The sequence below is a fragment of the Panthera leo genome, chromosome C2 (assembly GCF_018350215.1).
Source record: "Panthera leo isolate Ple1 chromosome C2, P.leo_Ple1_pat1.1, whole genome shotgun sequence".
Classification (NCBI taxonomy): Eukaryota; Metazoa; Chordata; class Mammalia; order Carnivora; family Felidae; genus Panthera; species Panthera leo.
In genome coordinates, this window is record NC_056687.1 from 48,736,752 (window position 1) to 48,763,344 (window position 26,593).

At 37.0% G+C, this 26,593-nt stretch overlaps 1 protein-coding gene and 1 pseudogene across 1 annotated transcript in view; one reads left to right on the top strand and one right to left on the bottom strand.

Moving 5' to 3' along the window:
* The window catches only part of IMPG2 (interphotoreceptor matrix proteoglycan 2), a 246,442-nt gene that overhangs the window by 160,417 nt on the left and 59,432 nt on the right, over window positions 1-26,593 (bottom strand). The window contains exons 13-16 of the mRNA XM_042954342.1: window positions 9,981-10,284; window positions 7,481-8,763; window positions 6,391-6,610; window positions 1,039-1,249 (exon numbers count right to left, since the gene is read on the bottom strand). Coding sequence (XP_042810276.1) covers window positions 1,039-1,249; window positions 6,391-6,610; window positions 7,481-8,763; window positions 9,981-10,284 — 2,018 coding nt within the window. The remainder of the gene's footprint in view (window positions 1-1,038; window positions 1,250-6,390; window positions 6,611-7,480; window positions 8,764-9,980; window positions 10,285-26,593) is intronic.
* Window positions 18,099-19,057, top strand: LOC122229521 (annotated as a pseudogene).

The following is a 26,593-nucleotide window of genomic DNA, read 5'->3' on the forward strand; positions in this document are numbered from 1 at the left end:
ACGATTTGTAATTGACTAAATAAAAGACTGAGTAGATCGAAAGAAAGTACTCTATTTAACTTTCTTATTTATACTTAACAAAACACAGGCCCACGAAGGAAAGTGACTATGAGATCACACAATTAGTCAGCAACAAATCTGGGTCTAGACTCCAGTCTCCGAACTCCTCATCTCCTTTCACCACACTGCAGAGATTCCCCCAACCCTGAGGCCCCAGGCTTGGGCAAAAGTGTCTTCAATTCCCAGAGCAGCAAGAAAATGACTGCTTTTCAAAATAATATTAATTTCTCTGGAAATCAGAAAACTATTTTTCCTTGGAGTTTTCTAGTTCAACTTTATATTTTTTCATTCAAAAGAGTCTGATCATCCCCCCCTATGTTCTCTGTGTCTGGCATCTATACCAAAATTCACCCATTTTGACGTTCACAAACCATCTTCTTATTCATGTTTCTCCCATTTATTCTAAGCGTTTTCTCCATTTACATCCATGTGACTAGTTGTTGTGTAGTTCAGAGGTTGACTAGTTCTGTTTTGTTTAAGGGAAATGAGTAGAGGAGAATGGTCAGGCTACCTGAATCTGCTCGTCTGTCTGTGGACTTTCTTAGGCTCTGCTTTTAAAAAAAATGGATCTTAGGAACTTTATTTTTGAATACTCAGTAGGACCAAGAGCAGCTCAAAGCCTTTAACAACACATCCAAGAGGACCACAAAAACTTCACAGTATAAAGTATTAATCTTATGCCTAACAACACAGTGAACACCAACTACTGCAAGTACTCTCCAAGTAAGACATATTTAAATAATGTTCTTCTTATAGCTTCCTAAAAGTATAAAGTAAAATAACCAATTGAACTGGGTATAATTCAGGCCTATTAACTGACCCAGTCTTCACATGAGAACTAGATGGCATCCATCTATTGCCTAGATATAACTTTTATAGTAAATATTGCTATGATTATCCTAAAGTCATAGGTGTAGACAATGACTACAGAGGAAGTTATCTATAACCTTGGGAAGCCAAAATCTCTATGCAACATACCTACAAATGGCCCCATGTCCAGGCATAATGTCACACTTTCCATCATTCAAGCAGAAGTCAGGCTGTAGGTCACAGAGACTCTGACAGGGCAGTTCTTCCACACTCAGGTACCCAGGGTAGCATCTGCACTCTGCTTCTCCACTCCAGGGGTTGACTAAACACTCAGAAAATTCATTGCATGCCTGAAACTTGCAAGGGTTGGCTTGATCACCTAAAATATCAAACAAACCAGAGAATTATACAAGAAAAGGCAAAATACAGGGGCTGGGATACATGAAGCCCCTCCAGTAACACTCTCCCACTGCAAAGTACCAGAGGACAACCCCATTCCTGAACCATTAAAGTATACCATCACCACCAATACCACAAAAAATTCTCACCCATCCTTGGATTGATGAACTTCTGTCAAATTTTCTGAAACCCAGAACTAAAGTATAAAACCCAATGACCTGGGTTTTTTTTTACATTTTTTATCAAAGAAGCATGTGGAAGCCTTAAAACACATGCCATGTAATTATCAATCTAAATTCAACATAGTTTTCATATACCATTCATTTGCACCAACCCTAACCTACTATAGTAGTTACAGTACTACCTGTGTTCTGTATACAATGCTAAATGCCAGTTCTCCACACTGAGAACATGGGATGAGGAAACAGAGCCCAGAGAAGAACTGATAGGAGCCTCAGGGGTGGATATAACCCAATAAGAGTAGCTAAGAACATCTGAAATTTGCTGAAGCCAATGTGAGAAAAATAAATCACCCCTATACCACCTGAGGCCATTCCCAATAATATTTTGACTTCAGTAACTATTTTTCTTTATTATATGAGAAAAAATAAAAATTTTAAATAATTATGACAATAACAAGTCAAAAGTGATACAAGACAATGACCATGATGGGTCTTCTATCCTACCGAAGAACATCCCACTATATGTCTTCACTGATAAACAGCAATCTGTGAGTGGCAAATGGTGACACAGATACCAAAGACAGGTGAAATAGGTGGAGATGATCCATAGACTCATCTAGATGAAAAATCATGAAGTTTAGCCAAAAGGTAAGGGGAGCTAAAAAAAATAAAGAGCATAGTCTCTGTTTCCAGAGAAACTAATATGGTTTTGAGAATCAATGATTTCCTTGCTGCTCTGGAGATTAAAGATACCCTGCACAAATCTGTGGTCTTGGACTTTGGATCTCTGCAGCTTATTTTCCTTTATCCTATGAAGGAATGTGGAGATGAGCGCAGTTGAATAGTATAGCCCCCAAAATTCATGTCCACTCAGAACCTCAGAATATGACCTTATTTGGAAACAGGTTCTTTGCAGATGTGATCAAGTTAAGATGAAGTCATATTTGATTAGGGTGGACCCTAACCCAATAACTGATGTCCTTAAAAGAAAAGGGAAATTTGAACACAGAGACACAAACACACAGAAAAGAAGGCCATATAAAGATGGAGACAGAGACTGGCATGATGCATCCATAAGTCAAGATCATCGAGGATTGTCGACAAACACCAGAAGCTTAGAAGGAGGCAAGGAAGGAATTTTTCTTAGAGCTTTCAGAGGAAATGTGGCCCTACCAAACACCTTGATTTTGGATTTCTAGCTTCCAGAACTATGAGAGAATAAAGTGCTATGTTGTTACAAACCAATCAGTTTGTGGTTCTTTGTTATAGCAGCCCTAGGACATTAATATAAGAGACACTAATAAGATGCTCTTATAACAAGGAGAGCATCCAAATGTGATGACAGATGGGCAGTTTCTATATGCAGGATTCATCTGTGTATTTCCTAAGTCTATGCATCTTTACCCTAGTATTCATTTTGTCACTCTGTAATGAGAAAATAATCTAATCTTAGATGTGAAGAAAAGGAGTATATATAGGGGGTGGGAAGGATGGTATTGTGTGGCTCCCTTTTCTTGATAAAAGTTCAAAAATTTCTGAAACATGACGTGAAAACAAGTAAGGCAAGAGACAAGTCAGCCTTGTCTCTAGTCCATCTTGGGATAAAATAGTGTTTTAATTGGAAGTCTTTTAACTAAAAATATGCATGCTATAGGAAAATACCTACTTAGAAATTTGAAAACTTCGTGGCCATTCTATGTGGGTATAGGTGAATGTTTTTTCAGGAGGGAGGGAAGGAAAATAGAGTATAAGAGGAAAAAAAAAATCTTGCTCCCTTTTGCTTCCAGACTGAGAAAAACCAAGACTAATATATAATCATGTAAATAAAAGGCTGTAGTTTGAAGGTCTCTTTCTAGGTCTTTGTGCGGGTTGAAGGTGAGGATGCCCAGAATGCATGACCCTCTGTTTGGAAGAATCAAAGGTAGACTTAGAGCTCAGCTTAAGATAGGAGACAGGATCTAAATTGTAGAATGAATACATTCTGGTTTTTTTCCCCAGTAGAATGCTAAGAGAAGGATTTATGGGTTCAGGAAAATAAGAGTGAAGGAAATGTGAAGAGGGTCTGGAAAGACAGCAAGAGCAGCCAGAATAACATGGTAGCTGACTGGGTCCTGGAGAAAAAGTTGGCCAGTAAGAGATGCCTTTGAAAGATTTGCTGAGGAATTTAGGATGGTTAAGCCTAATAGTAATATGCTTAAGCCACCTGCAACGCTACAATAAAGCCTCTTCCATAACCCTCATACCATCGGCAAATATCTGACAGAATCAACTACCTTGGGTTAGAGGTGTTCTGGGAAGTGAAAAACGGAACTGTGATCTGCGTTGGGTTAACATAAAGAACAACCACATGGGTCAAAGTAAATGTGACTGGAAACTCAGCTCAACTAACTCAGAGCTGGAGATAATTAAGAAATATTTAAATTCCCGGATAATTCCTAGAGATAGTGAGAGTGAGAAGGCCGCGAATGCAGGTTTTACACTGCACAAGGGAGAGGCTGATTCCAGTTCATTTGAATATTAAAGGAAAAGGTGACCCTATAAACCTAGATGACTTGCCATGCAGCTGACATGTGAGTTACACACAAAACTGAAGTGAACGTACTTCTTTATTGTAATTCTATTTTTTATTTTTTCAATGTTTATTCATTTCTGAGAGAGACAGAGACAGAGCAGGGGAGGGGCAGAGAGAGACGGAGACACAGAATCCAAAGCAGGCTCCAGGCTCTGAGCTGTCAGCACAGAATCTGATACAGGGCTCAAACCCATGAACTGTGAGTTCATGACCTGAGCCAAAGTCGGACACTTAACTGACTGAGCCACCCAGGCGCCCCTATTATAATCTCTTTAAAAAGAAGTAGGTGGACTTTTGCAAAAGTTGTATAAATCATAACTGTTTGTATTTGTGTGGGTAGTCAAATGTTTTTGCATGGTTTTTGTTTAATCCTTAGACTAGCCCCCATGAAATATATAGACCAGGTAATAATACTATCCCCATTTAACATATAAGTACTAAGCCTCAGAGATAAAATAGCTCATCTGGAGTTACACAAATGACAAACAGCAGAGCAGAGGCAAGAAACCAGGCCTTCCAAATTATAATTAATTTCTTCTTCCACTGCCCCACACTTTCCTCATTTTGAATGAATGATGTTCCTTCAAAAATTTCAAAGGGAAGAATGTTGGCTTTTCTCCCAGTTAAAGAATAGTGTTGACTCCCAAACCAGTTTGAGAGTAAAAGGCACTAGAGAAATACAAACCTAGGCATTTCACCTTACTCCTACTCAAAATCACTGTTCTCTCTATGGAAGGAAAAAGAGAACAAAGTTTGAGGATCCAACAGTATCCTCTGCATCCAAGTGTTCCAAATAAAAACAATGGTTTATTTCAGCCAGTCACAGTATTTTTGAGTATCTCTTACATGCAAGATACTGTGCTAGGTTTGGGCCAGAAAGTGATTAATAAATCAGACAAGTCTCTGTCCTTGTGGATAGCTCAACTGGAAAAATAGCCACAAAGCAACTATGTGCATAAATAATCATTATTACAAAAGTTATACACTCTATAGCAGGAAAGAATATTATATTACAGGAAAGACTAAAAGGAAAGACCCAATCCAGATTATGGGTGAGTCAGTGAAAATCTTGAGGAAAAAACATTTGAACTGAGGCATAAAAGGTGAACAGAAATCAGCAGAGAGGGGAAAGAGTTTTAGGCAACAGGGACAGTAAGTATATGCAAATTTTCTTGCAAGTTTCTTGAATCTGAAGAAGTAAAACAAGCTAATTTGAGTACAATATGGTGAGCAAAGAAGTTAGTTTCACTGGATGATACGGGTGAAAAAAAAGGGACCAGAGCTCATGGCTATTGAACCAGGCAGCCACTGAAGATTTCAAGTAGGGAAGTGAAATAATCTGATTGATGTTTTAGAAAGAGCACCCTGGCTGCGGTCTGTATAGGGGGGGGAATAATACAGGTAGTGGGGAAACTGGTTTAAACGAAAGGTGATAATGAAGTACACAGATTTAAGACATATTTAGAATTTTCAGAATTAATATAAGTTTGGGGGTGATGGAAACTGAGTTATCAGAATGACTTCCCAGGTTTCTGGCTTAAGTACGTGAGTGAATATGGCTTTCATTTCTCAAGACAGTGAAGCTGACAGAAGGATTCAATTTACTTAAAAGATGCCTGCTTCGAATTCTGTGTCTCCCTCTCTTTCTGCCACTCCCCTGCTTGTGCGCTCTCGCTCTCTCTCTCTCTCTCTCTCTCTCTCAAAAATAAATAAGCATTAATAAATGTGGAGAGTTACTGACATTTATATAAGATTTACAATAATGGAAATGGATAAAACAGCTTAGGAAAGTAATATAGAAGGAAAGAGAGTGCAAATCTTTTGGGTTTGGCAACTCAGAGATGAGTAGAGCAGATCCAGGGGATAAGTAAAAGAAAGCTAGACAGAGCAGGTAGAAAAGGGAATGGGGAAAAAAAAGAAAAGAAAAGGGAATGGGAGGTAAACAAGGTAATACATGTGAACAACCCTTTTTAAAAGAGAATGATATTGATGTCCTTTGAAGAGATCATTTAATAATTACCAAGATGTGGAGATTCTGCCTGACATAATACTCTTTTTCCTACAAGTATTGAATTTACCTTGATTCACTATAGAAGAAAATGCACAAAGCATAAGAGACTGTTAAAAACTGAGAACAAACTGAGGGTTGATGGGGGGTAGGAGGGAGGGGAGGGTGGGTGATGGGTATTGAGGAGGGCACCTTTTGGGATGAGCACTGGGTGTTGTATGGAAACCAATTTGACAATAAACTTCATATATTGAAAAAAAAAAGAATTTAGGAGAAAAAAAAAAAGAAGAAGAAGAAAATGCACAAGAATAATAACCGGATTCTATTAAGAAACCACCATCAGCATTCAATACCATTACCTGATTCCACATCGAGGGAGTATTTATCAATAGCCAAGTTCATGGTCTGGTAGGCCGTGGTACAGAAGTCTTCCAGAATCATGTATACAGCATTGTTGACATTAGGAGGGACAGACTTGGCAAACTTCATTCGGCTGTTCACCACAATACTGCCATTTCTAAAGTTCAGGATTTCTAAATTCTGGAACCCTGTGAGATTTGACTGGAGGTAGGGAACCAGCTACAATACATGAAAAGTAGTCAGTTTGTTTACAAGGTTTTGCTATTTTGTTCAAAACATACCAACCCCCACCCAAAAAACAAGAATGAGCCCCTCCCCCACTTTTTGACATTATATTCTATTTCAATTCTATATTCAGTATTTCAATTATTTAAACTGTTCATCAATAAAAGTATAAATTGCCAATCACCTGAGAGTCAAGAGAGTTGAGAGTCAAGAGATTTTCACAGCAATATTTAAGAATCCATGAAACTCATAGACAGTTTTAGATAACAGAGAGTTTATTCTCTCTGTTTCACTAAAGAATCACAACAGTCAAGGCATGACTGGGTGGCTTAGTTGGTTAAGCATCCAACTTTGGCTCAGGTCATGATCTTGCAGTTCTCAAGTTCAAGCCCCATATCAGGCTCTCTGCTGTCTACACAAAGCCTGCTTCAGATCCTCTGTTCCCTTCTCTCTTTCTGCCTCTGCCCTGCTTGTGCTCTCTTACTGCCCCCCCCCAAAATAAAAATAACACATTTAACAAAAACCAAGGTTCACAACAGTCAAGGTATTATTAGTACCTACAGAAAACTGGTCTCATAATAAAATGTGAAAAGAAATTGTAAACTTGTTTCAGTTCCATGATTCATGGAATACAATCTTCAGTATCTAAGTTATTATATAACCTTCAGGCCATATTTGTGTTTCCCATTTCTTGTATCTATCTGTTGTATTGTTTTTCTACCAACCGTAGACTATGATGCTATTTACAAATCAATGTGCACAACAGACCAGACTTTCACTGGCTCAGATTTTATGTTTGGGAGAAAGAGGGTTAGTACATACACGATTATTCACTAATACCCATGTTTCATTTCTTGTGCTTACCAGTTCCAAAAATCTTTGCTCCAGTGCTCTATACTCCAAAGAGTTTTTATTAAATAGGTCTTCCGAAAACATCATGTTTGTCACTCGGAGGCTGAAGAAAACCACCAAAGCTCCTGCAGTCTGGGTATGACTCAAGTCACCTCCTTCTGTGGGTTGCACCACAATAGCCCTCTCTGTGGACTGAACATTTGTAGACATTTCCACATAACTACCAACCTTGCCATTTTCCTCAGGGATTACCTCAGGCTGATAGTAATCTGTGCCTATCCGGTCCAGTTCTAATGAAATATCCTGTACACCCATAATTACTTCATCCTCTAGCAGGGTGGAGCTTGTGGTTGGAGACAATTTGGTAGACTGTGTCATGGAAGATTTCAGCCAGAGCTTGTCAGTACTCTGTAGTGTACTTGCCAATATGTCTCTGGACAATTTCCCCAGGGAAGAAGTTCTTGCCCAAACTACATCTGATTCTGGCAATATGGTCCCCAAAGGTTGCATATCTGGCTTCATAATTGAAACCTTGCTGTCAAACCACTCACGGCTGGATGATTCTATAGTTTGTTCCATATCCTTCTTTAGAAATGGTAGCTCTGGTTTACCAGTAGAAGCAGAGATTGCTATAGCTGTCAATAGAAGAGGTGCTTTGGTAACTGAGTAATCATCAATGTCAGGTGCCTCTGATATTTGCTTGGAGAGAATTAGAGATGCAGATTCAGTTGTGGTCTCTGCAAAGATGGGCACAGTAGGTCCACCAATGAGCTCTTCCTCTGCAAAGTGTGTGGATCTATCATAATATCCATATTTTAAATGCTCAGTACTTTGCCCTGTGGAATCTTTGTCATCTATACCTAATTTCTCATCTATACCTTCAGTTGGCATAAGTGATTCCTGATCTTCAAGCCATGACTTAGACAGTGGTTCAGAACTCTTCTCAAATGAAGTCTCACTCCATGGCCAAGAAATCAGATCCACCTTTTGCCCAGACCCTGAACCTAAACCACTCTCAAATATAAACTCTTTTTCTATGGATGTGTCTGGCATCAAAGTGCTCACTTCTAATTGGCCTTTGACTTTGGAGGCCAAAGAGTCCAAGCCAAAAGGTATCATTGTTTCTTTAGCAAGATCTAAAGTGACAGAGGAGGCCAGATATGGTGAGGATGTCAAAGACACTTCAGAGTCTTCCACAGATGATATCGTTTCCTTTGGCACTGGATGAGTGAATGGACTTGAAGGCAATGAATGAACAGAAAGAATATCTTCTGGCCCTTCAACTTTGATTAATCCTAAAAATAAAGTTTTCCATTAATTAATCTACAGAATTGTCAAAATGTATTCCTAGTTCTCCTAATAAAGCAAGCTATTTGTTTTTCTCATTAAGTTAGGATGTACAGTGCTGATTTTTACTTTGATATATAAGCAAGCAAGAGGATCTCATGATTTTGTGATGTGGTACAATCAGTCATGAATATACCCCCTTCCCTGAGGATAACAAGATCTCAGCTATTGAAATAATTCATCTTTAAAGATTTTAGTTTTTTACTCCATGAAAATAAAGAACCATATTGACAACAAAGACTGAATCTAGTGGAAACTAGACAGAAAATCCAGGAAATTTTGTCTTTGAATTCTGATCTCCTTATTACGTTTATTGCCCATCATCCTCCAGATTTACCCAATGTTTAAAATCCTGGACTCATTATTTATATCTTTAACTTCCTCTTTCACAAATATACTCCATCCATAAGTCATATTGATTTTTCCTTTCTGCCACAACTAAATCATCTACTTGATTTTCATTTCCTAATCTCTGCTACAGCTACCCTGGTTTACATTCTCCCTTTGTCAAGCCTAATGCAAGCTAAATTCTCTATATTGGGCCCCCGCAATTAATACTACTAAAAGATACTAGAATAGGGGCACCTGGGTGGCTCACTTGGTTAAGCATTTGACTTCGGCTCAGGTCATGATCTCGTGGTCCGTGAGTTCGAGCCCCACGTCGGGCTCTCTGCTGACAGCTCAGAGCTTGGAGCCTGCTTGGGATTCTGTGTCTCCCTCTCTCTCTGCCCCTCCCCCACTCATGCTCTGTCTCTCAAAAATAAACGTTAACAAAATTTAAAAAAAAAAAAAAAAAAAAGATACTAGAATAATTTTCTTTGATGTTGTTTATCACTATAACATTTAACATCCAAGTTAATAAAGTAGTTCTTTAATAGTAATTTAATTCAATTATGTATTCTTTCATAGGATGTTCAAAACATCTATTAACTGATCCCCCACTCCCACCCCACCAAGTTCATGTCTTGTTATTTACCTATTTGGAATCTCCATTCCAACCAATTAAATCTGATTGTTTCCTCTCTCACACAGCTTTTCCAAGATATTTCCTCCTAATAGATGTTACCATGCTTCTCTATTAGCCTTAGTGGCATTCTTTCTTCAAAACCTTTGTCATCTGATATAATAAAGTAAAAAAGTATGAAAAGTGATTAGAATCACTTACCATCTTCTAATATGTGAGATCCAGAAGTTCCTTCCTTAGAAACCACAGGCAAGCCAGTCTGAAGCACTGCTGGGGTGACAGAATGAAGAGTCAAGCTGCTAACCTCTAAAACCTCTGGGGAAGAACTGAGGCCCACCTTCGCGGGAAAGGCTAATTCGGGTGTAGACACTAAATCACCCAAAGGGCTTTCTGACCAGAGTTCCCTGCCATTGGTTGAGGGAGGACCAGAGCTGAAATCAAGTGGTGAAATACTGCTGGTGGTGGATTCATCTGCTGAGGGCCATTCAGCTTGAAGGGTATTATCCTGGGGGGAAAAAAAGGCTAAATCATATCATAGATAAAAGAAACACACAAAAATGATTTCAAATATCACCTATGTGTAACATTCCCAGATTTTCTAGGGACACATAGACAATGTAATATTGGTGGGGAGGGGGTGGGGACATGGGTTCTCCAATCAAACAGATCTCTAATCAAACCCCTATTCAACCACACACTATTTGAAAACCCTAGGGAAAAACCACGTACCTCTTGAAACTCATCGTAAATTGGGGAGAGATGAGATACCATATTTAAAAGATTCCAAAATGAATTTGTGAGAAAAAATATTTCTCTTGCTTTAGATGGTCCCTTACTCTGTCTTATTAGCTTAAATACTCTATATACAAAATTACTATTCTCTGTAATTTGATGTCAAAAACCTAAGCACATTGCCTACAGCAGGAAAGAACAATTAGAAATATTATTCATTCTGAAATGTATTTAACTACTTAAGGTTTTTTGTTTTGATATGAAATGTCACCACATCAAAATGTGGTCTTGCTACCTCGAAAGAATATCAACATCTACAAAATGGCACCTCACTTAAAAAATACAATTTTCTCTTTCTAGTGACTTTTTACTAATGTAGTAATATAGTATTAATAACTTCCGGGATAGAAAAGTAGACAGAAACACAATCCTTGAACATGCTAATTATTTAATCATATAAAGATAAGTCTATGCAGAAAAGTTTAGATGTGATGCTAATGGGTAAAATGACCATGGCATTTCGTGGGAGTTTATATACTTCAATCTATGCTTACTTCTAAAAAACAAAAAATAAGAAGTGCTATATGTATAGAAGAAACTCATGAAATATTTCCTGGGCAAAAACTGAAAAAGGAAAATAGAAAAGAACAATCATTCTCTACCCTAAATAACATTAAAATCACATGAAACCGTTTTAAAAACACCAGGGCACCTGGGTGACTCAGTTGGTTAAACGTCTGACTCTTGATTTCAACTCAGGTTATGATCTCACAGTTCCTGAGATTAATCCCACATGGGGCTCTGGGCTAACAGTGCAGAGCCTGCTTGGGTTCGTTCTCTCTCTCTCTCTCTCTCTCTCTGTCTCTCTGTCTCTCTTTCTCTCTCTCTCTCTCCCCCCCCCCTTCCTCTCTCTCTCCCTCTCTCTCTCTCTCTCAATTAAAAAACAAAAAACAAAAAAATGCACCAATGTCCAGGCCTCACACCCTAGAGATTCCAACTTAATTGGTTGAGGATAGGACCCAGACATGGTACTTTTAAGAGCTCCCCAGTAGAAGATACAGGCTGACTATATTCTGGCTACAGTATTACAGGCTGGATTTCTAAAATACTTCTTTCACTGTTGAATTGTTATATTTCTCGTGAGATAGATCCCTTAAGAAACCTCCTGCTGTTGGGTTCAAGATGTCAGCATCAGAAGATACTGAACATACCTTCACCTATATACACAACAAATATATAGCTTCATATGGAAAATTTTCCTCTGAAAAAGTCCTGAAAACTAGGTGGACAGCATCTCCACAACAAAAGATAAAAGGGCCACACTGAGTTGGATAGGAGAAGCAGAGATATGCTTTCACCAAAACCCACCCAAAGACTTGCAATCCACAATCAGAATGAAATCTCACCAACATGGAACTTTTCCCTGAGGAGCAAGGAGTTTGTGCTCCATATCAGACACCTCAACCCTTCAGTCCTGCACCCCTGAGACCAGCCCTCCAAACATAAAACCAACAGGGACCATGTCCAGAACTATAGGGAATGGAAAACCTGCCCTTAAAGGACTCACTCACAGACTTACTCGCCCCAGAACCCAGAGCAAAAGCAGCAATATCTGTTTGCTTGTTTGTTTGTTTGTTTGTTTGTTTCAAAGAGAGTTTTTAACTGAAGTAGAGTTGATACACAATGTTATATTCGTTTTAGGTGTACAACATAGTGATTCTACAACTCTATACATTATGCTATGTTCACCACAAGTATAGCTACCATCTATCACCACAGAATGCTATTATAATATCATTGACGATAATCCCTATGCTGTACCTTTCATCCCCATGACTCATTCACTCCATAGCTGGAAACCTGTACCTCCTACTCCCCTTCTCTCTGATAACCACCCATAACCCCACCACCCTCTCCTCTGATAATCATCAGCTTGTTCTCTGTGTTTATGGATCTATTTCTGTTTTTGTTTATTTGTTCATTTGCATGTGTATGTGTTTGTTTTGTTTTTTTTAGATTCCACATAAAGTGAAATTATATGGTTATTTGCTTTTCTCTGTCTGACTTACTTCACTTAGCATAATACCCACTAGGTCCATCCATGTTGTTGAAAATGGCGAGATCTCATTCTTTTTATGGCAGAATAATATTCCATTGTGTGTGTGTGTATATATATATATATATATATATATATATATACACACACACCACATCTTCTTTATTCATCTATCAATGGCCTACTTAGGTTGTTTCCATAACTTAAACATAGGAGCACATGTATCTTTTTTAATTAGTGTTTTCATTTTCTTTGAGTAAATAACCAGTAGTGGAATTACTAGATCTTATGGTATTAAAAGAAGTTTGAAAAGCACCTAAACCATGTGTAAAGGAGACACACTACTCTTAAAGTAACTGCCAAAAAGAAGGGACCTGTTAGAGGTTTCTCTAAGGACAGAAGCACTGTAGGTGCCATTTTTGCAATCTTACTCTACCTTACTAACGCCAGTGCTGGTGAGTGCCATTTTGGCAACCTCCCTCCACACTGCCAGCACATGTGGGGCTCCCATCCCACACCACAGGAACATCACAGCCAGGCAGGCAAACATCACCCCACACCCCGTGCCACAGCTGAGCCATAGCCAGCCAGGCAAGTGCTACACCTTCCCCCACACCCCCAATACAGCCACTGAGGAGAGCACCATGACCCGACCCCTGCCAAAAATATGTCACCGACAGCCTGGGAAAGAACCCCACCCACCCACTCCCCACACTACAGCCCAGCACATGCACACAGAGGGGATATCCATGGAGCACCTGGCTCTGGTGGCCAGAGGGGACTGTGCTTCTGGCCCCCACGGATAAAATCACTACTTAAGACCACTCCTACAAGACTCAGGGAGGTAGCTGTTTCATCTAATACATAGAAAACAAACACAAAGAATCAGACAAAATGAGGGGACAGAGGAATATGTTCCAAGTGAAAGAACAAGAGAAAACATCAGAAAAAGACCTTAATGAAATAGGGATAAGTAATCTACTTAATAAATAACTCAAAATAATGTTCATAAAGGTGCTTACCAAACTTGGAAGTATAAGGGATGTGCACAGCAAGCACTTCAACAAAGAGAAAATATAAGAAAGTACCAAACATAAATCACAGAACTGAAGGATACAATAACTGCACTAAAAAGTACATTAGAGGGTTTCAACAGCAGACTGGAAGAAGCAGAAAAACACAGATCACCAAGCTAGAAAACAAAGCAATGAAACTCACCCAGACAGAGCAGCAGAAAGAAAAAATAATTTTAACAAGTGACAATGCCTTAAGGGACTTATGGAACAACATCAAATGGAATAATATACACATTATAGAGGTCTCAGAAAGAGAAGAGAGAGAAAAAGAGGCAGAAAACTTATCTAAATAAATAATGGCTGAAAAATTCCCTAATCTGGGAAGGAAACAGACATCCAAGTCCAGGAAGCACAGAGAGTTCCAAAAAAGATGAATCCAAAGCAATCTACACCAAGACACACTATAATTAAAATGTCAAAAGGTAAAGACAAAGAGATACTCCTAAATGCAGCACAAGGAAAAAAAAAAAAAAAAACTTATGTGCAAGGGAAATCCCACAAGGCTGTCAGCAGATTTTTCAGCAGCAACACTGCAAGCCAGAAAGTAGTGGCATGAAATTTTCAAAGTACTGAAAGGAAAGAATACCCAACTACAGTGAGATTATCATTCAGAAAGATGTAAAGAGAGAGTTTTTCAGATAAGCAAAAGCTAAGGCAGTTCATCACCACTAAACAGGCCTTACAAGAAATATTAAACAGACTTCTTTCAGTTGAAAAGCAATGGAACTGATTAATGACAAGAAAACATGCAAAAGTAAAAGTCTCATAGGAAAAGTTAAACATATTATAAACGTAATGGGTTAATCAATTATAAAGCTAGCATAAAGGTCAAAAGACAAATGTAGTAAAATTAACTAAAACTGCAATAATCAGTTAAGGGACATATGACATAAAAAGATGTAAAATATGACATCAAAAACATAAAACAGGGGCGTCTGGGTGGCTCAGTTGGTTAAGCATCCGACTCTTGATTTCAGCTCAGGTCATAATCTCATGGTTGTGAGATCAAGCCTGAGTCAGGCTCAGATTCTCTCTCTCCCTTTCTCTTTTCCTTCCCCAGTCAGGCTTGCTCTTATTCAAAATAAATAAATAAACATTAAAAAAAAACATGGGGGGAGGTTAAAAATGTAGAGTGTTGAAATGTATTCAAATTTAAGTTGCTATCAAATTAAAATGGACTGTTATATATATAAGATATGTGAATCTCATGGTAATCACAAAGCAAAAACTTATAGTAAATACACAAAAGAAAATTAGAAAGGAATCTAAATGCAATACTAAGGAAGGTTATCAAACCACAAGTGAAGAGAGAAAAAGAAGAAAGGGACAGAATAAACTACAAAAAAAGTCAGAAAACAAATTAACAAAGTAGCAAAAGTAGATACCTATCAATAATTACATATAAATGGACTAGATCTTCTAATCAAAAGACAAAGAGTGGCTGAATGGATTAATACACATGGCTCATCTGTATGCTGCCCACAAGAGATTCATTTCCGAAGTAAAGACATGCAAAGGCTGAAAGTGAAGGGATAGAAAAAGATATCCCATGCAAATGAAAACAAAAAGAAATCTGGTACAGATATACTCATCACTCATAATGATAAAGGGGTCAATCCAACCAGGAGCTATAACATTTATAAATACATATGCACCGAACATAGGAGGACCAAAATACATAAAGCAAATATTAACATGCCTAAAGGGAAAAATTGACAGAAATACAAAAATAGGTAGAGACTTTAATACCTCACTTACCAATGGATAGAGCATCCAGACATAAAATCAACAGTGAAACACTGGATTTAAATGATATATTACACCATATAGACTTAAAATATATACATACGGAACATTCCATCCAAAAGCAGCAAAATACACATTCTTCTCATGCATCTGGAATGTTTTCCAGGACAGATCACATGTTGGGCCATGAAACAACTCAATAAATTCAAGAAGATTGAAATCATATAAAACATCTTTTCTGACCACAATGGTGTGAAAATAGATATCAATTACAGAAAGAAAATGGTAAAAAACAAAGAGATTAAACAACATGCTTCTGAATAGCCAAAGGATCATCAAAGAAATAAAAGAAATAAAAGGAGAAATGAAAAAATACCTACAGACAAATGAAAACAAAAATACATTACACAAAAATCTCTGGGGTGCAGCAAAAGTGGTTGTAAGAGACAAGTTCACAGCAAGAGATCTACCTCAAAAAGCAAGAAAAACCTCAAACAAATTTCCTTTATACCTAAAGGAAACAGAAAAAGAACAACAACAACAAAAGTCAGTAGAAGGAAGGAAATAAAAATCAGAGTGGAAATTAATGAAATGAAGACTAAAAAGACAAAAAAAGATCAATGAAACTAAGAACTGTTTCTTCAAAAAGATAAACAAAAGTGAAAAACCTTTAGCTAGATTCACCAAGGAAAAAAATAGAGAACTCAAATACAAAAAAAACAGAAATAAAAGAGAAGTTACAAATGATACCACAGAAATATGAAGGATCCTAAGAAACTACTATGAACAGTTGTATGCCAACAATTAGACAATCTACAAGATATGGAGACATTCTAACAACATAGAATCTACCAAGATTAAATCGAGAAGAAACAGAGAATATGAATAAACCAATTACTAGTTAGGAGATTGAATAAAAAACTTCCCAACAAAAATCCAGGACCAGATTGTCTCACTGATAAATTCTACTAAACATGCAAAACAAAAAAAAAGATTTGATACCTATCCTTTTCAAGTTCTTCCAAAAATCTGAAAAGGAAGAAATGCTTCCACACTCATTTAATGAGATTAGCATTACCATGATACCAAAACCAGACAAGGTCACTACAAAAAAATAAAATCACAGGTCGATGTTCCTAATGACTATAGATGCAAAAATCTTCAAAAAATATTAGCAAACCAAATTCAACAATACATTAAAAAGATCATATACCATAATCAAGTAGGCTTTATTACAGAGATGCAAGAATGGTTCAACATCTGTAAATCAATCAATGTGATACAACACATTAACAAAATGAAAGATAAAAATTATGTGATCATCTCAATAGATGCAGAAAAAGCTTTTGACAAAATTCAGCATTCATTTATGATAAAAAATCTCAACAAAATGGGTATAGATGGCACATACCTCAACATAATAAAAGCCATATATTAAAACCCCATAGCCAATGTCATACTCAACAATGAATAGCTTAAAGCACTTCCTATAAGATCAGGAACAAGACAAAGGTGCCCACTCTTGCCACTTTTATTCAACATTGCATTGAAAATACAACTTGGCAACTTGGCAAGAAAAAGAAATAAAGGACAACCAAAATGGAAATTAAAAAAGTAAATTGTCACCATTTGCAGATGGACATGATACTACATATAAAAACCCAAAAGAATCCACACAAAAAAATGTTAGAGCTAATAAATGAGCTCAGTAAAGTTGCAGGATACAAAATTAATATACAAAAATCTGTCGCATTTTTATACACTAATAAACTATCAGAAAAAATCATGAAAATTATCTTAAAATAAAGAAAATAATCATTTACAATTGTATCAAAAAGAATAAAATACCCAGGAATAAATTTACTGAAGGAGGTGAAAGACCTGCACACTGAAAACTGTAAGACATTGATGAAAAGAAACTAAAGACACAATAAATGGAAAGACATTCCATGCTCCTAGATTGGAAGAATTAATATTAAAATGTCCAAATGACCCAAAGTAATCTACACAGATTCAATGTAATCCATATCAAAATTTCAATGGTATTTTTCACAAAACTAGAAAAAATAATTCTAAAATTTGTACGGAACCACAAAAGACCCCCAAAATAGGCAAAGTAATCTTGAGAAAGAACAAAGTCAGAGGTATCACACTCTGAGTTCACCATACTACGAAGCTATAATAATCAAAACAGTATAGTATTGGCATAAAAACAGACACATAAATCAATGGAAAAGAAGACACAGCCCAGAAATAAACTCATGCACATATAGTCAATGATTTATGACATAGAAAGCAAGAATATACAATGAGGAAAGTACTGTTTCTTCAACAAATGATGCTAGGAAAATGGGACAGCTACACACACACACACACACACACACACAATGAAACTGGACCACTAATACCGTATATAGAAATTAACTCAAAATGATTAAAGACTTAAATCTAAGACCTGAAACCATAAAACTCCTAGAAGAAAACATAGGCAGTAAGCTCCTTGACAATGATCTTAGCAATAAGTTTTGGATCTGGCTCCAAAGGCAGGGGCAACAAAAATAAACAAATGAGATTATATCAAACTGAAAAGCTTCCGTACAGTGAAGAAACCATCAACAAAATGAAAAGGCAATCTATTGAATGGGAAAAGATGTTTGCAAATCATATATTCAATAATGGGTTAATATCCAAAATATATAAAGTCCTCATACAATTCGGTAACAAAATTCACAATTTGATTTTAAAAATGGACAGAGATCATTCTTTCCCATCTTGCAAGATGGCAGGTGAAAAAGCTGAGAAGCCAGATACTAAGTAGAAGAAATGTGAAGCCAAGAAGGCTGATGCTGGTGGCAGGTTAAGAAGGGTAATCTCAATGCTAAAACTCCAAAGAAGGGGAAGCCCCTCTGAAGGTGAAACCCTGTCCTCATCAGAGCAAGTGGCAGATATTCCTGATTAGCTATGTACTCCAGAAAGGCCATGTATAAGAGGAAGTATTTAGCAGCTAAATCCAGGTTGAAAAGAAAAAGAAGGAGAAGCTTCTTGCTATTGTCACAAAACCAGTTGGTGGTGACAAGAATTGTGGTACCTGAGTGGTTAAACTTCACAAAATGCCTAGGTATTACCCTACTGAAGATGTGCCTCAAAAGCTATTGAGCCACAGCAAAAAAAAAAAAAAAAAAAAAAAAAAAAAACCTTTCAGTCAGCATGTGAGAAAACTATGAGCTACCATCACTCCTGGGACCATTTGTTCATCCTTACTGGGTGCCACAGAGGCAAGAGGGTGATTTTCCAGAAGCAACTGAGCAGTGGCTTAGTACTTGTGACTGGACTTCTGGCCCTCAATCAAGGTCCTCGGTGTAGAACACATCAGAAACTTGTCATTGCCATCTCCACAAAAATTCATATCAGCAGTGTGCAAATCCCAAAACATCTCACTGATGCTTACTTCAAGAAAAAAAAAAGTGTGTAAACCCAGACACTGGTAAGGTGAGATCTTAAACATGGAGAAAGAGAAATATGAGATGACAGAACAGCACAAGGTTGATCAGAAAGCTGTAGACTCATAAATTCTGCCAAAAATCAAAGCTGTTCCTCAGCTTCAGGGCTACCTCTGCTCTGTGTTTTCTCTCACAAACAGAGTTTTTCCTCATAAATTGATGTTTTAAATTTCTTACAAAGAACCTAATTAAATAACTGATCCATTTTTTTAATGGACAGATATCTAAATAGACATTTTTTCAAAGAAGACAGACAAATAGCCAACAAACACATGAAAACATGCTCAATATTACTAATTATCAAGGAACTGCAAATCAAAACCACAATGAGATATCACCTCACACCTGTAAGAATGGCTAAAGTCAAAAGGACAAAAAACAACAGGTGTTTGCGAGGATGTAGAGAAAAGGGAACATGTGCATATTGGTGGGAATGTAAACTGGTACAGCCATCGTGGAAAATAGTATAGAGTTTCCTCAAGAAATTAAAACTAGACCTACCACATGATCTAGCATTCTACTTCTGGGTATCTAACCAAAGAAAACAGAAACACTAACTCAAAAAGATATATGCACCCCTAAGTTTACTTCAGCATTATTTACAAAAGCCAAGATATGGAAACAACCTACAAGCCAAGATATGTCCATCAATCAATGAATGGATAAAGATGTGGTGTGTATATACAATGGAATACTACTCAGTCATAAAAAAGAACGAGGTCTTGCCATTTGTGACAACATGGATGGACCTTGAGGCTATCATGCTAAGTGAAATGAGTCAGACAGAGAAAGACAAATACTGCATGATTTCACTTATAAATAGAATCTAAAACACAAAATAGCAAACAACCAAAACCCAGACTCATATATACAGAAAACAGAACAGTGACTGCCATGGGAAAGGGGGTTGGAGGAGGAAGACAAAATGGGTAAAGGGCATCAAGAAGTACAAACTTCTAGTTATAAAATAAATAAGTTATGGGGTTGTAAAGTACAGCAAGGGGAATATAGTCAATAATATTGTATTAATTTTGTATGATGACAGTAACTAGAACTACTTTGGTAATAAAATCACAATGCATACAAACGTCTAATCACTATACTGTACACATGAAACTAATACAAAATTGCATGTCAATTATACTTCAATTTAAAAAATTCCCATACACATAAACCCATCTAAAGACTAGAATTCATGGAATAGATATGAATAAAATGAAGCCCATGAAAAATAAAAAAATAAAAAACTGGCCCCCCTTCCTCCAGAGATTCCTAAACAGTGGTGGTGAATATTCACTGACATACACTGTCAAGCCTAATACACTTTTTAAACAAAAGCATACATTAATGTGGTTAATTATAGCTCAGTCTATGACCATGAAATAAAACAGAACTTACTGGCCTAAGGAGGGATTCAACCCAATGTTATGACCTAATTAGTCATTTATGTTCTGCCTACGCTTCTTCTTGTCCATCCATCAAAGGTCTATGTGAGGAAGCTTTAGGATAACACATTCTTCCAATCATAAGGGAGGGAACATGATGCAAGAAATCACTGGGTACATCCCGACTTATCCCTTCTCCTAGTGACAAATGCACCAAATAGATAATAACAGAAGGTCATTGGGTATATGTACATATCCCCTCAGTTTCACCTACTATTTCTAAACTAACTATTCTTAACTATTTCTGCCAAGTAAACTTATTTTCTTTTGTGGAACTCAGTGAAACAATCACTTCCTGTCTGTCTGTGCTGTTTTAATCAGGTCCTATTTTAAGTGGGCCATCATGCTGCTTATTCTTTGTTGCCACCACCCCAGATTCTTCTCTTCCCTGCTTTCTTCCCTGGGAAGCTGACTCCTGATAATTTTATCATCCCTGCTTTTTTACCAACTCTCTTCTGTTTGAGTTTATTCAATGGGATGCACAAGCAGACAATCAAAGGATAAGAAAAGTGAGAGGTTGGGCTAATTCTTCCCTGCTCCCTCCAATAATGTGTCTCTTACAATAGCTGTATCCCTCTACAATTACAGCTTAAGCTATCACTGGGATCTGGTAACAGTTTTCTCCCCTTGGCCTAAATCCAATAGATGGTAATGGCTTCTAACTACTAGTCTCTGCATACCTCAACATTCCTTTTTTTACTCCCTTAAACCTATATATAGCTCTATCTTGGTGATTCTATTACTACTGAGACCCTGGCTCAAAAATAATAAATAATAATAAAGAACCATAAAAAAGAGTCATAATAAAGAACAAAACAGAAATTCTGAACTGAAGAATAGAATGAATGAAGTGAAAAATACAATAGCATCAACAGCAGAATGTATCAAACAGAAGAAAGAATCTGTTAAGTAGAAAACAAATCTTTGAAATTATTCAGTCAGAAAAGAAGAAAAAAAAAAGAATAGAAAAAAGTGAAGAAAACCTACATAACAGAAACAATGAGAAACATAAACAATGAGATACCATCAAAGGAGCAATCTGAATTACTGGAGTCCCAGGAGAACAGAGACAAGGGGCCAGGAAGTTTTCTTAATGAAATAATGGCTGAGAATTTCCCAAATCTGTGGAGATTTTGACCACCCAAGTTCATAACCTTCATAGAACCTCCAGCAAATTCAACTTGAAAAGACCTTCTCCAAGACACATTATAATAAAACCATCAAAAATCTAAGACAAAGAGAGACTCTTGAAGCAACAAGAGAAAAAATCTTCTGACCTACATAGGAGTCCTCATTATGCTATCAGTGGATTTCTCAGCACAAAATTTAAAGCCAATACAAACTGGGATGGTATATTCAAAGTGCTGACAGAAGTAAACGGCCAACCAAGAATACTTTATCCAACAAAGCTGCCCTTCAGAAGTGAAGGAGAGATAAAGACATCCCTAGATATACGAAAGTTGAGGGAATTCATTACTACTAAACCTGTTTTACCACAAATGCTGAAACTGAAATAAAAGATGCCAATTAGTAACATGAAAACATATGAAAATATACAACATACTGGTAAAGTAGTATATAATAAAATACTGTAATGTGGGTAATATTGTGTGTTAACCACTGAACTATAGTAAAAAAGTTAAAAGACAAAAGTATTAAAAATAACTATAGCCATAATAATTTGTTAATGAATACAATATAAAAAGAATTAAATTGTAACATCAAAAACCAAAAGTAGAGGGGAGTAAAAGGGTAGAGTTTTTGTATGCCATGAAAGTTAAGTTACTAACATAAAAATAGACTGCTATATCTCTAAGATGTTCTATGTAAGCCTTATGGTCACCATAAAGCAAAAACCTACAGTAGATACACAAAAGAAAAACAAGAGAGAATCACAGCTTACCACTATGGAAAACAATGAATTCACAGAGGAAGACACCAAGACAGAAACAAAGAAAGAAGGGAATTACAAAAGGGCCAGAAAACACTAACAAGGTAGAAATAAGTACTTACTCATCAAGTTACTCTGAATGTAAATGGACTAAATTCCCCATTCAAAGGGTGAAAAGTGGCTAAATGTATAAGAAACAAGACCCAACTCTACTCTGACCACAACAGACTCACTTCAGTTAAATATACATAAAGGCTCAAAGTGAAGGGATAAGAAAAGATATTCCATACAAATAGAAAACCAAAGAAAGCAGGCATAGCTATACTTATATCAGACAAAATAGACTTTAAATCAAAAACTGTAACAAGAGACCAATAAGGTCATTATATAATAATAAAGATGTTAATTCATCAAGAGGATATAACAATTATAGATATAATGGCACCCAACATTGAAGCACTGGTATATATAAAGCAAAGATTAACAGATCTGAAGGGAGAGGTATATAACAATATTATAATAGGGGATTTCCTCACTTATTACCAGGGAAATACAAATCAAAAACACAATGAGATACCATCTCACACCTGTCAGAATGGCTAAAATTAACAACACAGGAAACAACAGGTGTTGATGAGGATGCAGAGAAAGGGGACCTGTTGGTGGGAATGCAAACTGGTGCAGCCACTCTAGAGAACAGTATGGAGCTTCCTGAAGGAACTAAAAATAGAACTACCCTATGATCCAGCATTGCACCATTAGGTATGTACCCAAAGGATACAAACATGCTGGCTCAAAGGGGCCATGTCTATAGCAGCATTATCAACAATAGCCAAACTATGGAGAGAGCCCAAATGTCCATCCTAGAATTTATTATGCTAAGGGAAGTAAGTCAATAAGAGAAAGACAAACACCATATGATTTCACTAATATGTGGAATTTAAGAAACAAAACAGATGAACACATGGGTGGCGTGAGAAGAGGACAGAGGGAGACAAACCACAAGAGACTCTTAATGACAGAGAACAAACTGAGAATTGATGGAGGGAGTTGGGTGGGAGATGGGTTAGATGGGTGATGGGTATTAAGGAGGGCACTTGTTGTGATGAGCACTGGGTGTTGTATGTAAATGATGAATCACTGAATTCTACTCTTAAAACCAATTTTGCACTGTATGTCAACTAAAATATAAATTAAAAAATAATAGGGGACAGCAAAATCCCCATTTTTAACACTGGCTAGATAATCCAGAGGAAAAAAATCAATAAAAAATGATGTACTTGAACTATACTTTAGACCAAATGGACCTAACAAACATATATAGGACCAGATGGTTTCACTGGTAATTCTACCAAACACTTAAAGAAAAATTAATGCCAGCCCTTCTCAAATCCTTCCCAAAAATGAAATAGGAGTGAACACTCCCAAACATATTTTACAAGGCCAGCATTACCCTGATACCAAAATCATACAAAGATACTACAAAAAAATATATATCCCTGATGAATATGATGCAAAAATTGCCAACAAAATATTAGCAAACTGAATTCAAGAGCAAATTAGAAGAATCATATACCATCCTATCAAGTGTAGTCTAACCTTGCCTATTAAAGAAACTGAGGTTCATAGAAGTGAAATGCCCACAATCACAGAAAATAGAGGAAAGATTCAGAATTACACTCCTGAGTCTCCAGAGTTCTCAGTCCCCATACTTTCCCCACTATTCCAGACTGTTCACCGAGAGATACATACAAATGTCTACCACATTGGTAGGAATATAAACTGGCATAGCTATTATGGACAATAATACAGAGGTTCCTAAAAAATTAAAAATACAACTACTGGGGCGCCTGGGTGGCTCAGACACTTAAGCATCCAACTCGGCTCAGGTCATGATCTCGTGGTTCACAAGTTAGAGCCCCGCATCAGGCTCTGTACTGATAGCTCAGAGCCTGGAGCCTGCTTTGGATTCTGCATCTCCCTCTCTCTCTGCAACCCCCCCACTCACACTCTTTCTTTCTCAAAAATAAATAAACATTAAAAAATTTTTTAAAGTAAAAAAAGTGAAATGGCTTAAGCCCTTTATCCCATGCTGAAAAAATTGAGTTTTATCAGACAGTTCCTGTGACCAGACACACATTAGGAAAGCAGATCAACCCTCAATGAAAAAGAAATCCCTAAACAACATAGACAATTTCAGCATATACAAATAAAATGCCTTTCCATTCCATAAAAATTAAAAGTAAAACAATACATAACATCTTTGATGAAAGTCAAGTCTCAAGTAGACCACATAAAAAGTGAAAGGAAACAATTTGACTTTTTAAATAAGGATGACCATCTAATCTACTCCAAATAAGCACCCCCTAAAAAATGGCTTGGCAATAAAACTTTGTCATACATTGTGAAAGGTATGACATATACATGCCAGTAATAGCACTTCATTTATTTTCATAGGAATAGATGTTCCCATAGTAACAAATTCAACTCAAGAATTCTTCTTTTAGTTCAATGTAGTATATTAACTTATACCGGCCAGTTTCACTTCTGGGTATGCCAAATGAAAAGCTTGCTAGTGCTATAGAAAGCATACTGTGCAACATGTGATTTTCCAAGTCAGGATGCCAAAAGGTGTCAAATTCAGTATCCCAACATCCTACCTCTAAAATAATTTCTAAAAATCAAATCTGTAAAAAAAATATTTTAAATCTCATTTCTATGAAAGAACAAAATCTTGTTAACAGTTGCCCAAAAAAAGAGGGAGGAAAACCAATAACTACACACTTCTAATTAATCATCCTTTTTTTCATGCCTTATTATCATCTATTAACATTCCACTGTCTCCTCAAATTGTTACTTAATGCCCCACAGTTATCACTATTCAAAAACCCGAGGGGTTGGCTTTGACGCAAATGGAACCACATTACAGGCATCATGAATAAACATCTGAGCCCAGTTAGTCAGTGCTTGTCATCATCGAAGGGCAGCCCCTTTTAGCCAAACCCTAGCCACTTTTCTGCAACAGGGGAACGTGAACCTAATGATACCAGATCACCCTGGTTTTCAAAAGAGGTTAGAAATCTTCATTTTTCTGTAAAAATATCCTAATTGCTAAATATTGGCTTGGTAAAAAACCTGATCCCAAAGCACATGCTTATAGCTGGATCCAGCTGGCTGGTCTCCAGTTTGCAAACCTCTGGCTCATATAGAAACTCCTATCTTTACAACATCATTCTCAGTATCATCACAGGTCTGTGGTTAGAGAAGCCTGAGATGAACATAATTAGAAGGCATGGAGATTAGTGATGTCATGTTCACAGTGAATCACCATCGTCTCCCACTGCATCCTGAATGGACTTCTATGACAGCATCACCTTCTTTGTGTACACATCTGTCACCAGACTGAAAACTTCTTGTAGGCAAGCCCACACCCTTATTCATCTTAGCTTCCCCAGCACTTGGCACATGAAAATCACAAAATAAATATACTGGAATGAATGAGTCAGTGAATGAATAAATAAACACCAAATAATGCAATCTCTAATGTCAATAACCCCTAACTTTCCTTCTCCAACATAGAACTCAGTAAAAAGACTATTTCCAATGACATCACATTTCAAAACTGAGTTGCTCAATAGCTGAGTAGAAGAAATGGCTGCATATATCAGTGGTTAAGTGAATTTGGGGGAGACGTTATGAATGTTCATTGAAGGATTAAAGTCAAGAAACAAATATTTTAAAAAGCTGATATGAGACAGAAAAAAGCTCAAGAGAGTAGGAGTAGGGAATGTAGAGGGAGCCCCCCTACTGTGTCTATGGGATAACAAAAGATTCATGTATGCATTGTAACCAGCTAGTCTAGTGGTGGTGGTGGTGTCGTTGTATAGTTGTCAGTGATGTTGTTGTTTCAACTACACTGGAAGCCACTTTCTCTTCTACTAGATGCCTCTCTATAGGTGAAGTGGCAAGCGAAGATCTGGAGCAGATAGAGGATCACCTAGGGAAGTTGTGTGGTAAGAACAAAAAGGAAAGTTCATTCCATGCTCTTTCTGTGCAAATAGGAATGTTTTCAATCCAGGTTAAAAGGAGGCCTGATGTTGAGTCCCTGTCATTTGTCAGCTAGCTATTATTTTCACTCTTCTTTCTCTTTCTCTTCCACACACACACTATTGTATATGCCTTAAAGTCTAACATTTTTCTTCAATACAGTCCTTGGAGTACAAATCTATACTGTCCTTTTGTACTTCAATTTATAGTCTTAGCTATAAAAACTATTTCTGAGTAACTTTTAGAGAACAACTCAGTGGGCACTTACAGCTTCATTATTACCAAACAAGTATAAACCATAAATAAGTTTTATACCACATG